General features: G+C 49.4%; 1 protein-coding gene across 13 annotated transcripts in view; it reads right to left on the minus strand.

Annotated features, from left to right (window-relative positions):
* MEGF11 (multiple EGF like domains 11) overlaps window positions 1-13,475 on the minus strand; it is a 274,889-nt gene that overhangs the window by 29,146 nt on the left and 232,268 nt on the right. For all 13 annotated transcript variants that reach the window (XM_071568006.1, XM_071568011.1, XM_071568015.1 and 10 more), the window contains 3 exons: window positions 9,315-9,461; window positions 5,774-5,908; window positions 2,506-2,634 (listed from right to left, as the gene is read on the minus strand). In XM_071568006.1, coding sequence (XP_071424107.1) covers window positions 2,506-2,634; window positions 5,774-5,908; window positions 9,315-9,461 — 411 coding nt within the window. The remainder of the gene's footprint in view (window positions 1-2,505; window positions 2,635-5,773; window positions 5,909-9,314; window positions 9,462-13,475) is intronic.

The raw sequence follows: 13,475 nt of genomic DNA on the forward strand, positions 1-13,475 counted from the left end.
AGTCCCGGGCTATTCCAGGACAATCACTGGCCATTCCAGGACAGTCCCAGGCTATTCCAGGATGGTTACTGGCTACTCCAGGACAGTCACTGGCTATTCCAGCACAGTCACTGGCCATTCCAGGACAGTCACTGACTCTTCCACGACAATCACTGGCTCTCCCACGACAATCACTGGCTCTCCCAAGGCAGGAACTGCCCTGCAAACGCTGGTGCCAACCTGTCACCTCTCCCATGCTGTCAGCCCTGCCACAGGGATTTCTTCCAGCAGGTCAGGGAGGTGATTCTGCCCCTCTCAGTGAGACCCCCCTGCAGAGCTGCCTCCAGCCCTGGGAACAATGTGGAGCTGCTGGAGAGTCCAGAGGAGCCAACGGAAGGTGGGAGGTGTCCCTTCCCATGGTAGGGGTGGCACTGGATGAGCTTTAAGGTCTTTCCAACCCAAACCTTTCTGGGATTCTGGGATTCCCTGAGTAGGTCAGGTGGAAAGATGAGCTGTGCACTGAGAGCCACAGAGCCTGTGACCCCTCTGTGTGCTCTGGGCACTCTCCCTTATTGGCATTATCTGTGAAGACAATTTAGACAGGGTTGTAAGATATGGAGGTAATTTAATTTTCTTCTTGACATTCTGGAATTCTTGCATAATAAAGCCCAGCTATTCAGGTTTGCTTTGCTCTGCAATCAACCACCAAAATCACCACATTCAGCTGAAGCACAGGGTGCTGCTCCAATTACGTAAAAATGTAAAGAAAACTTCTTCCAATATGAATTCCCATCCAGAAATTCAGATTGCTTTTGTTGATGGGACCAATATTAAATTAAAATCTCCGGGTCTATTTTATATTTCAACAAGTACAATATTAATACATTTAAAAAAATTATTTTAAGCCTCCCTCCAAAAAGTGAAGGCAGTAAGTTACAGTTATTAGTGCCAGACTAAAAGATCCAAAATGATGATAGCCCTTCAATATAACAACTATATTTTTGCTTTAAAAAAGCACTTCCCATGGCTTGCTATTAAAGACCTGAATTAACAAGGCACAGTTCCCAGGAAACCTGGAAGTACAGAAACCATGCCCACTTCCAAGGGTGCCAGGGGCTCCAGTGCCAGTTGCTGGCACGTGACATTCCCCCCCAAGCCCAGAATGAACAGCCAAAAAACCTGCCATGATGTGAACCAAACAAAAGGTCACTGAACTGACTCAGTGTGGAGCTGAAGGGGATTTGGCCTGAAGGATTTTTGCTGTGAGCAACCAGGAAGAGAATCCCAGAAGGTGCTGGGATGGAAGGGAGATCAGGACCATCCAGCCCCACTCCTGGCCCTGCACAGACACCCCAAAACCCCCCCAGTGCCTTGGAGAGTTTTCCAAACCCTGCTGGACTCAGCCAGGGCCACTCCCTGGGAGGCTGCTGAGGTTCCAAGGTTTGAGAGGCAGAGCTGCAGCCCTGGCAGTGCCCCCAGAGCTGGCCCTGGAGAGGGAGCTGAATGGTCTGCAGTGCAGCTCCAGGGGCTCCAGGTGAGGAGTGGAACAGGAGGGGGGCAGAGGCTGCCAGGATGCCCCTGGAGAGCCAAACCCTCTCCACAAGGAGGTAACTGAGCCAACAGCACGTCCCCCTTTGCTCACAGCAGCACAACCAGGTCCTTCTGCCTCCCCAGCCCACAGCGGTCTCTCACTAAATAAAAAACACCTTTCCTCAAGGTTAACAGAAACCAACAGCCATTCCCCAATTACATGGCTAAATATAATGAGGAATCTGAGCAGCTTTCTGTCTTTTTTTCTCTCTTTTTGAGTGACAGCAATATTCTGCCTGTGCAAGACACACAATAAAAGCAGAATTACAGCCGTCTGTTTTTATCCGATTCCTGCTTTATCACTTGGAGTTTAATATATTTTCCTCTGGAATGCTGTCTAATATGCTAGTTGTATCCTGAATATGAAGTAACATTTCTGGATGATGGGATATTGCCTCCCCCTGTGATCGAGCTTCAATTAAGGGATGCTCTCAGGAAATGACACTTTGGGATCAGCAAATGCCAATCTTCTACCTGGGCAATTTTCAAGAAGAAATCCTCCATCCCTCCAAGCCCACATTGACTTTTACAATTAAATTACATTTAACAGAAATATTTCAGCTGCCTAATTTCTCAGTTCTGGGACTTTGGTACATGAAAACATTTACTGGTTAATAAATTCTAAATGTAACAGCTGAAAGAAAACGCTTTCAAAAAAATAAATAAAAGGGAATCCAGCTAGAAATTAAAAGGGAGCATGGAGCCTTCTTTCCTGATAGGAGCTTGTGACCTCCCTTTCCTGGAATAAAAGCCAGTCACAGCTCCAAATGCAGAAACTAATTCAATCCAAAGCCAACTTAGATTAATTAGAAGAAATGAGCTATAAAGTGAGCCAGGCAGTGGCTGTGAGACATCAGGGATTTTCCCAGATCCCTCTCTAACTCTCAGCAAACACAGAAATTCCAAGGAGAGGGGGCAGAGCAGGGCTGGGCTTACCCTGGGAGCAGTCCATGCCGATCCAGCCGGGCTGGCACTGGCAGGAGCCGTCGATGGGGTTGCAGGTGCCGTTCTCGGTGCACTGGCAGGGCTGGGCACAGTCCTTGCCAAACCTCCCGCTGGGACACACTGTGAACACAGCACAGCCCCCTGAGCCCCCTGGGGGGGAGCCACAGGGCTCAGCAGCCACTCATTGCAGGTAAAATTCATTACAATGTCTGTCTTTGATGAAGACAAATTGGGTGAAATTCTCCTGGAGAGCTGAGAAAGGCAGAAAGGATTAGGGGAGGTGTTTTCTGCTTACATTCCAAACATAGAACCAACAGGGAAAAGTCATCTCAACATCTGTTTTTCTGCTGGAAAATGGAGCTAATGGAGTTAGAGGATTCCAGTTATTGAAGGGCAGTATGGAAGGATGAAAAGAGGAAAGGGGTTACTGGCAAAGGAAGGGGAGAGGAAGGCTGAGGAGAATTCAGTGAGCAGCAGCAAACACAAGTGAGGGGCTGGGAGGGGTTGCTCTGAGGACCTGGGAAGGGAGGGCAGTCAGGCTGCAGATGTGGCTCCCAAGGATCATGCCCATGTTTGACTGAGAGCTGTTAAACAGACGTGCTGCATCCCAACAAAACCAGCTCCCACCCCTGCGTGCTCACCTGGCTCAGTCCTGAAGTTGGAGAGAAAAGAAACTCTGAATTTTCCCCAGAGTCCTCCCCTGGGAGCCTCAGCACAGTGACAGGAAACTAATAGACATGTAGATCCTCAACCTCCCACCAAATTATTGGAAATCTTTACCGTTAAAGCTGATGGAAAGCTCTGCTCAGTAACAAATGAAATGTTTCATTTCTGGGCTCTTATTGGCTGTGTTCCCTGACAAAAACAGATGTATTTTCAAAACAAGATAAAACATCCAGTCCATCTTTGCAAAGAGTGTAACAAATGGAACTGGACTTGCATCCTGGTAAATAATAGCGATGTCAAAAAAGTGATTAAGGCACTTCCCTGAATTATGCAGCTGTTTCACCACTCCAGCCTCTCTCACTTTCTCAAAAGTAGTCTCTGCAGGTGACCTCAATCTATCCTGACTGTGAATCAGCCACAGATTGAAATCCTGAGCTGTGATTCATGGGCTTTTATATAATATGCCATCCTCTACTCTTACTCCAGCAGAAAGCAGAGAATGTGCCCAGGATTGTTTCCTGCCTGCATTGCTGTGCACTCTGGGCTTATCTGCAGCAGTGGGTGCAGTTGGGTTTGCCTTTCAAATCATGTGCTAAACAGAACAGTTCCTAAGTGAAAAGAGATAAAACTGAGCACAATATACAACCACAATGGAAAGAACAATGCACAGACAGAAAGAGAGGGGAAAGAAAAGCCCTCAAATCACAGACAGAGCAAAACTGCAATGATCTGCCAGCCCAGGCTCTCCTACAGGCCACACCATTACTCACTTCCAGGGCTCCACATCCAGCAGCTCCAGGCACTATTTATGGCATCTTTAAGATGGAGATAGAGAACATCACCTCAATGGGGGGTTTATGGGTCCAAAAAAGTAGTTCTCAAAAGACTTTACTCAGAACAGGAGGTGATTTGCACTGCAACATGGAATAAATCCTGATGGATCAGGCTGGGATTTGTGACCCAGCCAGAGCTGCTGGCAGAGGCACCAGGGGCCACTTCCCCAAAGCACACAGGGAGCTGCTGGATCCTCACCAGGGGAGGGAAATGGGATGATGCCCCCTGGAATGCCAACACAGATGGAGGACAAAACGTTTGTTCTTAGTTTAAACTTAGTTGGACACATCAGCTCTCTGGTGAGACCCAAACACAAGAACTTTTAAATGTCTCAACCATTTTTCCACAGAGCTGGAAAGCAAGGTTGGTGCTGCTTTCCTCAGCAGTGAGCTGATTGTGCAGCAGGCAGGGATGTTAATTAGCACTCAGCTCTGCAGTGGGACTCCCAAACCCCTGGGGGATGCCAGCAGAGAACAGGACACTGCCAACCCATCCAGCTGCAGGACTGGGAGAGATGCTCAGAAACTCAGAGCCCTGGGCACAGCCTGTGGAGCTTTGGGGTGACACAGCTCCCCACAGCACGTGCTGCTGCTGCTGCTGGAAGAGTTCCTGCTGCCACAAAGGAGGTGGAAATTCCAAAGTGGAATTTTCATTTCATGTTTTTTTTCTAATGGAAAACATTAATTAGCATTTTTCTTTCTACAAAATAAAGTTACATGTTAACTCATTATGACAAACTGCAACACAAATTGATTTTAATTAGGACATGAATATTTTAAAATTAATTTACTGGATAGATCAACATTTCAAAGTAAAACTAGAAGTGCTGAACATCTGAGCAAAAAATAAAATAGTTTTCTTAAGAGGATAATTAGACCTGCTTATGCTTTGAAATCTGGCTAACATTTCACATAAAATGGACAAATTCACTGAAATGTGTTCGTTTTAATAAATTAATTGCTATAATGTTTAGTTGACTATACAGCACAGGAAAAGGAAAACATGGTTACACTTAATCCATGTTTAATGATTCTGTGAAAGTGCTGCCTGCAATTCCCAACCTGTGGAAAAGCAGATCATGGAGAAGGGACACTGAGCTTTGGGGGGATGGTGACTTCACAAAGGGCAGTCACCTCCTCAAGGTCTGTGCAGGAAATACCCACAGCAGCTGAAAGGAGACTGCAGAGCACTGAAGTTAAAACCCCCTGTAGTTAAAAGTGGAGTAACTTCCAAAGGTACAGAAAGGGGATGGACATTTGGGGGAGCTGAAGCTCCTCTTCACCTGTGAAAATGAACTCACTTTCTCTGCCTTACTGCAAATTTTCTGCCCCTGCTCTCGTGCCCACGATCCTGCCCGGTGGCAGTGGGGTGGCAGTGCCCACGGGGTGTTGGGGCTGAGCCCCTGGCCCTGCAGGTCCTGCTGCTCTGATCACACCAGCAGAGGGGCCATCAGCATTCAGGGCAGCAGGGGCTGAGCAGGGAGAAAAATGAACCCATTGGATGCTGATGTATTTACAGCAGGTGTCTCATTCCATAGGCATTTCAATCCAGCACTGCAGACCTGGATTTATGAAAGCAGGAGCACATCAGATTTACAAAAGGGTGACTAAGGACCCATTTGCATTTCCCCTCTGAAGGAAAGAATTTCTTGGGATCTAAAGTGCTGAAACAAGGGGAAAAGGCAGGAACCCCTTGGTGGGCCTGGCTGCAGAGCCCCAGACCCTGAGGAAGGAGGAGGAGGGGGGGTTTGGGGTCCTACCTTGGTTGCAGAGGGGCCCAAAGAAGCCAGGCAGGCAGTCACAGTGTCCCGACACGTGGTGGCAGGGCCCGGTGCTGTGCACACACTGCGGGCAGGGCTGGCCACAGTGGTGCCCATAGAAACCAGGGGGGCAAACTGAAACAAAGCACAAGAGGCTGTCACAGGCTCCCCAAAGTCTCCTCATTGCTGAGAGCTCGAGAATTCTCTGGCTTCATTCCAAATAGTTATTTCTTCACTCCTAAAACAGAGTTTTGTGCACAGCTGAAAGGATGAAGTCTGTTGGATTGTTCCATGTCTGATGAGGTGCAAGCTCTGAGGAAAACGCTCCTGTGTGCAGACACTCCCACCTTCCCACCTTCCCACCTCAGGCAAGCCCTTGGCTATTTGATGACACAGTGGGGCTCTCAGCAGCCTCTCTCTTTCAGGACACTCATTTGAGTTTCTCCAACCTACTCCAGAGAAACTCTTTGACAGAATGTGGGAGTTTAAGATGTTTGACACCTCAGAGCCTGCAGCAGACATGGATAATAACACACATTCCAAAGCTTTTAAGGAGGGTAGGAAGAGAAACATGCACACATGTACAGACAACACAAACTCAGGATAGCACTTCCCTTGGAAACTGAGCTGACAATTCAGAGAAGGGGCATTAGGAAACAATATTTCATGCCTAAACAACTCTGCCAAAAGCTGATCTCCAGACCTATCAGGAGCGATACCTGTGCCCTGCTGGGGCAGGCAGGTTATCATGTCATGGCAGGAGCACAGGCATCAGTGATGAACAGAATCTAAAGATGGTAATTACAGTGACAGCACACAAAATCACCTGCTTTGCATCAGTAATGGCACAGGATAGCTGAGCAAACCTGCCATGAACTCTGTGCTTAATTTGCCTAAAGCCTGGGCTGAGATTATTACAAATTTGTACATGGGGGACAGAGCCCAGATGATGGCTCAGGATCCCTTCTGAACAGGGACTGCTGCTCCTAAGCACACGTGGAGTGAAAAACCATCCACTGTCCAAACACTCACTGCAACAGAGAACACAAAGAAGTGTCAAATTGCAGTAAGTGACTGCAGAAATGACCTGATATGTTTTTACTTTACTCCTGTGATTCTCTGCTCTGCAGTTCTGGCTCAGTGGTTACTTCATCACGTCCGTTCTATTTTCCCACCAAACGCGAATTTTCTGTTGCTCTGGATGTTCACAGAGGGTGTCAGGCTCCCACACCACTGCACATTTCCAGCTGGAACTTAGCTGACAGCTTTGTTGAGATATATACTGGCTTTAAAACACCCTGGATCATTGCTGGAGACATTTCTGCAGGCTTAAGAGCACGAAACTATCGCGGTGTCTCCTGTAATCCTGATTACAGCGACAGAGCGAGTCGGCTGAGAATCATCCTCAGCGTCACCCTCAGTGCTGCCCTGCACAGCCTGGATTCTGTTCCTAATTGAATTTCCAAGAGAAAAATGTGGATGATTTTGAGAACCAGCTTAGCAAGCTGAAGTTGTCCTCCTCTCCAGGCAGTCTCAAGCCCAAATCCCAGGGAAGAGATGGAAGCAGCTGAATTCCTGTGCCATGTGCTCACAGAGGCATTTCAGCAACAAGAGGCAACAGCAGCAGCAGCCACAGGAAGAAAATTTCTCCCCACTGGATCCCCAGCAAACATCCTCAGGGAGCAGCCTGGTGACTGGACTTGCAGAGTGGGACGTGGATTGCCTCTTGTAGCCCGTGTGCCACCAGCTGATAAAACTGAGCTGGTTTTTCTCATCTTAGGAAGGTCAGACACTATTAACTTCTGGAAGTTTTGCACTCTTAAGGTTTCACATTTGTAAAACATTTTCTTCCCCAGTTTCCCTGAAGCTCTGAGCACCACATCTCAGCCTTGGAGAGAGGTTTTACAGCTGCATAGATATGCTGAAGCACCTGGAAATTGGGGTTTATAATGGAAATGCTTATAGGCCATTAACTACAGCGGTGCTAGAGGTCATCGTTATAATGGCTTTAAATAAAAACTGTCAGCTACAAATTATTTTTAGAGATGAGTGTGCTCCAGTGTCAGGTGTAACTGGTGAAATCAAAGGGGATGCATGAACTGGGAATGCAGAATGTCCTACAGGAGGAAGAAGAAGAGCTGCTGCAGGAAAGAAAGACAACCCCCCTTGCTGTTTACACGGGAAGGTGGTTGTGTGTAGTTTGGATCAGTGGATTGGGGTCCCTGAGGGGCAAATGCAGCTTCCCAGATAAAGCAAATGAGAGGGTTTTTATCTGCTTGGCACATTTGAATAAGGAGCAGCAGAGCATCAGACAGCAGCTATTTCAGGAGCTGCTTCTTTTTCTGGCACACAGGAAAACATTGCCTTGTTATTTTGATGCCAAGGCTCATCCACTTGTCATTACATGATGGGTGGGACCTGACTCTGTTTAAAAGGTCTCCTATAGATCTCCAGGACCTCACTGCAAACCTGTGTCCTGCCAGGTTTGGCATGGAAAGGTGCTGCTCCTTTCTGGTCACCTGTGACTTCCAGAAGAAGAAACTCAACACTTTCCCATCACGAAGCACTTTTTTGGCTCTTTCTCCCTTGGGGAGCTCAGGCAGGTCAGGAGCTGTGGGTCTGTGTTGGAACCTGAAAATCAGCTTCCAGCAGCAAAAGCCTGACAAGCTTTGGTCACCAAAGGCTGAGAGAAATTGTCACCAAGAACAGAGGAGGCCTGGTGATACTCAACTTGAGGATAAAGCTGTCTCCTGCCTTGAGATAAGAAAGGACTCTAGAATGAATGTCATCAGACCATGTTGTAACCTTTTGTTCTCTTCCCCTCATGGAAATCCCCAGTATGAGAAACAGTAACTGTTTGTGCAACTTAGCAAGGTCTGGTTTAAGTCTCTAGTTAACATAAACCCTCCAAAGATCACCATAACTCTCCCATTAGCATGGGCTGCCCTGAGGCCCTTAAATTGAGTGTTGGGTATTCAATAAAGGCATTCCAGTTTCTACCCCCATAACTGGGATTGTGAAGTTATTTTTTGACCCTCTCAGGTCTGTGTGCCCGGTGCCACCCTGGTGAGCTCAGGCAGCTCAGAGGCTGTGTCTGTGTGCCCGGTGCCAGCCTGGGGAGCTCAGGCAGCTCAGGGGCTGTGTCTGTGTGCCTGGTGCTACCCTGGGGAGCTCAGACAGCTCAGAGGCTGTGTCTGTGTGCCCGGTGCCACCCTGGGGAGTTCAGAGGCTGTGTCTGCGTGCCCAGTGCCACCCTTGGGGAGCTCAGGCAGCTCAGAGGCTGTGTCTGTGTGCCCAGTGCCAGCCTGGGGAGCTCAGGCAGCTCAGGGGCTGTGTCTGTGTGCCCGGTGCCACCCCGGGGAGCTCAGGCAGCTCAGGGGCTGTGTCTGTGTGCCCGGTGCCACCCTGGGGAGTTCAGGCAGCTCAGAGGCTGTGTCTGTGTGCCCGGTGCCACCCTGGGGAGCTCAGGCAGCTCAGAGGCTGTGTCTGTGTGCCCGGTGCCACCCAGGGGCGTCCCCACCCTCAAGTGCCCCGCACTCACTCCTCTGGCACAGCGGGCCCCGGTAGCCGGGGGCGCAGTCACAGGAGCCGTCCTGGGGCGAGCAGGAGCCGCCGTTCTCGCAGCCACACGAGATGGAGCAGTTGGGGCCCCAGCGGCCCTGGGCGCAGGTGCTGTCACAGCGCACACCTGCGGACAGACACACAAACACACAGACAGACAGACAGACACACGCCTGAGGCTCTGCTCGCTGCCCGGAGCCGCCGCGGGCTGTGCTGGTGAGACCGCACAGAGCCCGCACAGAGCCAGTCAAGGAGCCCGGACAGAGCCGGCACAGAGCTGGCACAGAGCCCGGACAGAGCCTGCACAGAGCCTGCACAGAGCCAGTCAAGGAGCCCGCACAGAGCCCGCACAGAGCCTGCGAGGGAGCCCGGGAGGGAACTGCTCTCCTTTCATCTGCTTAATAAAGTGAAAATTAACAAAACGCCAGCGAGGTGAATTCTGTAGGTGTTACTGGGCTCCTGTTCTGTCCTCAGCACCATTAAAGAAACTCTGCATGTCATCCAAGAGATGAAGGTCAGGAATTGCTTTAAAGTCACAAAATAGCTCAAATAACTGGTCTGGAAATAGGCAGTTGATTGAAGGCTGATTACTTACCTGTTGTGAATTGGAAGAGCTAAAAAAGAAAAATCAGGGTTCTGCAAAACATGTTCAGTGTTTGGATTCTCGAGCAGAGGTAAATTCAGCTCTGTGTTGTGCTCTGTTCCCCTCCTGGCTCAGAGCATCCTGCTCTGGGCTGTTGTGCACATACCCCTTGTCCACCCAGAGCTCTCCAGGTCTGGGATAATGACCCCAGTTCTGGTCCAGCAAGTGGCCATGTGTGAGCACAGGCTGATATTTGCATGTGCAGTGGAGGCTGAGACCTGCCAATCCAGCTCCCAGGCACTCCCAGGCTGGGGGTTTGATATTTAAAATTAGCATGAAAAGTAAAGCTTGCAAACACCCAAAGAAGAACACAGCCAGAAAACTTGACATGAGGCTTCTGGCACAGTTTCAGCTGGTTTTGTTTTCAATGGAGGCTTTCAAAAAACAACCTTGTGCCATGGTTTGCCACATACAAATGTGATCCAAGGACCTGGCCCTGCAGGAGGATCATACTCTGCTGGGACAAGGCAGTGCCAGCCCCTGCAATCAGCAGAGCTATTCACATGGTCAGGGGCTCCTGGGATGGAAAATGGTCTGCAGGATCATGAACTCAGGGGGTCAGTAAGCAGAGCCAGGTGCAGGGATGGCACTGCCAGGACAGGCTGAGGAAAGATGAACCATTCTCCTGGCAACAGGGACATGGTGGGCACCCCATGGCTGGTTTGGGGGCACCCACACACCTCAGTGGGCTGGTTTGGGGGTACCACACACCTCAGTGGGCTGGTTTGGGGGCACCCACACACCTCAGTGGGCTGGTTGGGGGGTACCACACACCTCAGCTGGGTGGTTTAGGGGTACCACACACCTCAGCTGGGTGGTTTGGGGGATACCACACACCTCAGCTGGGCTGGTTTGGGGGTACCACACACCTCAGCTGGGTGGTTTGGGGGATACCACACACCTCAGCTGGGCTGGTTTGGGGGTATCACACACCTCAGCTGGGTGGTTTGGGGGTACCACACACCTCAGTGGGCTGGTTTAAGGGTACCACACACCTCAGTGGGCTGGTTTGGGGGTACCACACACCTCAGTGGGCTCTCAGCACTGAGGGGCCCTTTCTCAGCCCTGCACATTTCCTGCTGCACAATGGCATAAAACACCCCTGGCCAGAGGTTGGATCAGTGCATTGCTGGGAGAAACACAACCCCCAGATTCCCTCCCTCCCTGGTCCCCTCCCTGGGGCACTGCAGGAGATGCCCTGCAGCTCAGAGCACTGATCTGCACAGGCACCAACCTCTGAGTGCCACCAAAGCAGCTCAAAGTCATCATAAACACACTTACAGGGCAGTTTTATAAATCTCTGAAGTTCATACAGCAAAAAATACTGCAGAGCCAAAACTTCCCTTTTCTGAAGATTAATCACACAATTATAATGTCCCTTCCTACAAAAGCTTAACCAAGTCTGGCAAAAGTACAGCTTGAAATGTGGTTTCTAGTAACACATGATCAGGGCTTTATTTATAAAGAGGCATGGTCCATGCTGGAGAGCTTAATAAAACCCACATTAAAACACAGAAAAAACTTAATACAAGCTCAGTTCCTTCCTATCTAAGTAAATAAATCTGAAAAAAGGGAGTGCAAAAAGAGACAAGTAACATTTGTATTAGTAAAATCAAGAAAAACAATTATTTTAAATAGTCCTCTCTGCTCAGTTTGAAGTCAAATATATCCTTGGATTACTTAAACAACAAATGCTTTGTGTGTGCATTTCTGTAATGTATCTACTGTGCTGTGTAATTAAAAAGTCAGACAATAAATTGTAAATAAATAAATGCATTTTGTATTTCTAAACACACACGTGTGATCATTTATAGCTTTGAGTCTCAGCGTGAGGTCCCAGAAATGAAATTCAGACACAGATGTAGAAAAATGTGTATTTCTCCTCCTGATTGCAGCATTAAAATTACAATTCTGTCCCTGTGAATGGGCTATTTATAAGCTGGGACAATTAAGCAGCATTATTTCTTGTGTCTCTTTGTTGAAGTTTGGGGAAGAATGACACTGGCTCCTGAAGGCACCTGAATTAAAATGCCTGGGCTGCTCCTGCAGCAGCCAAGTCCTTCCTTTAGGAATGAGGGATCAGGGATGTCTTCCCACTTCCAAGGGTGGGATGAGTCACTGTGGAGCTGATTGAGGTAAGGAAATGGAAAGGGGGGAAAGGGAACCTTCCAGAGGCCACTGACACCCAGCACAGCACTGATTTACTCCCACATGTCCAGGGGACACTGGAGATGGGGCCACAGTCAGTTGGTGGCACTTCATGTTCCTCTGAGTTACTCCTGAGGGAACATTTGGGGTTTGGAGACTCCTCCACACACTGAATTGCAAATGTAAAGGAGGAGTGAGAATTGCACCTGGACATGCACATCCTGTGGAGCTGTGCTGGAAAAAGCACCTGAATTTCCCAGCCAGCCCTCCCAGCTCCATCCCAGCTCCCCTCCAGCTGCAGGCACTGAAGCTTCTGTCATGTGAAACTTTAATATTTACCTTGGAACCTGCTGATGAACATTTCTGATAAGCAATTAGTTTTCAATTTCCAGGACTATAAAACCTGCTGAGGTTGACACACCTCTGCATTATCTCATGCTCCAACCACAGATTCCAAATTTCTGAGCAAAATCCTGGTTTCACAAGCATGAGACAGAAATTAGACAGACAACCATCAGAAGAAGAAGCCCTTGAAGCTGCAGGAAGCAGTTCTATACATAAACTCCATTGCCTGGATACCAGGGAATTATCTGCCAGCCTGAGGCTCTGGTTCACAATTCACTGGTATAAAATTACACTTCCAAGACTTCTTAAACAACGTTCTGGGGGTGAATTGTAAATGAAATTCCCACAACTTCTATAAAATTGGAGTTATCCACTGGATGAGGGCAAGGGATCTGCACTCTGGCAGTAAAGCAGATCCCAGGGCAGAGCAAGTGGCACAGCAGGCACCAACCCTGCCAGCCTTGGTGGGTTTGGGGCACTGGATTTCTGCAGACACTGCTCCCCAGGGGCACTGCCACTGCTGCCTTGGCACTGCTCTGGATGTGGCACTGAGCTGACAGTCCTGGAGTGGCTTCCCTCCTCTTGCCCACCCTGACCTGCTCTGCACACACAGTGGGCAGGAAAACCAGCCCCAAGGGCCTGAACTGCTGCGGGAAACACCCCCTGGGCTGGACTGACCCCAGCAGAGCAGCCACCACTGCCCCGTGCTGGGACAGCTCCAGGGCACAGCTCCTCCAAAGTGGTGTCCCCACAGCCCCTGCCAGGACACTTCACTCCCACAAGGCCAAGCAGCTGCTTGGGCTCACCTCTGGGACGTGAGAAGCACCTGGTGGGGCTCCAGCTCATAATTCCCAGGGGTGGAGCCAGTGGGTTGTGCAGGAACCCTCCAAAGTGGAGCTGCAGGGGGAGACTCGGTAAAGGACAGCAACAGGGAGAAGCAGAGGGGGAAAGAATCATGGAATGGGTTGGGCTGGGAGGGTCCTTGAAGCTCATCCAGCTCCACCC

Source organism: Pithys albifrons, chromosome 13, assembly GCF_047495875.1.
Source record: "Pithys albifrons albifrons isolate INPA30051 chromosome 13, PitAlb_v1, whole genome shotgun sequence".
Lineage (NCBI taxonomy): Eukaryota > Metazoa > Chordata > Aves > Passeriformes > Thamnophilidae > Pithys > Pithys albifrons.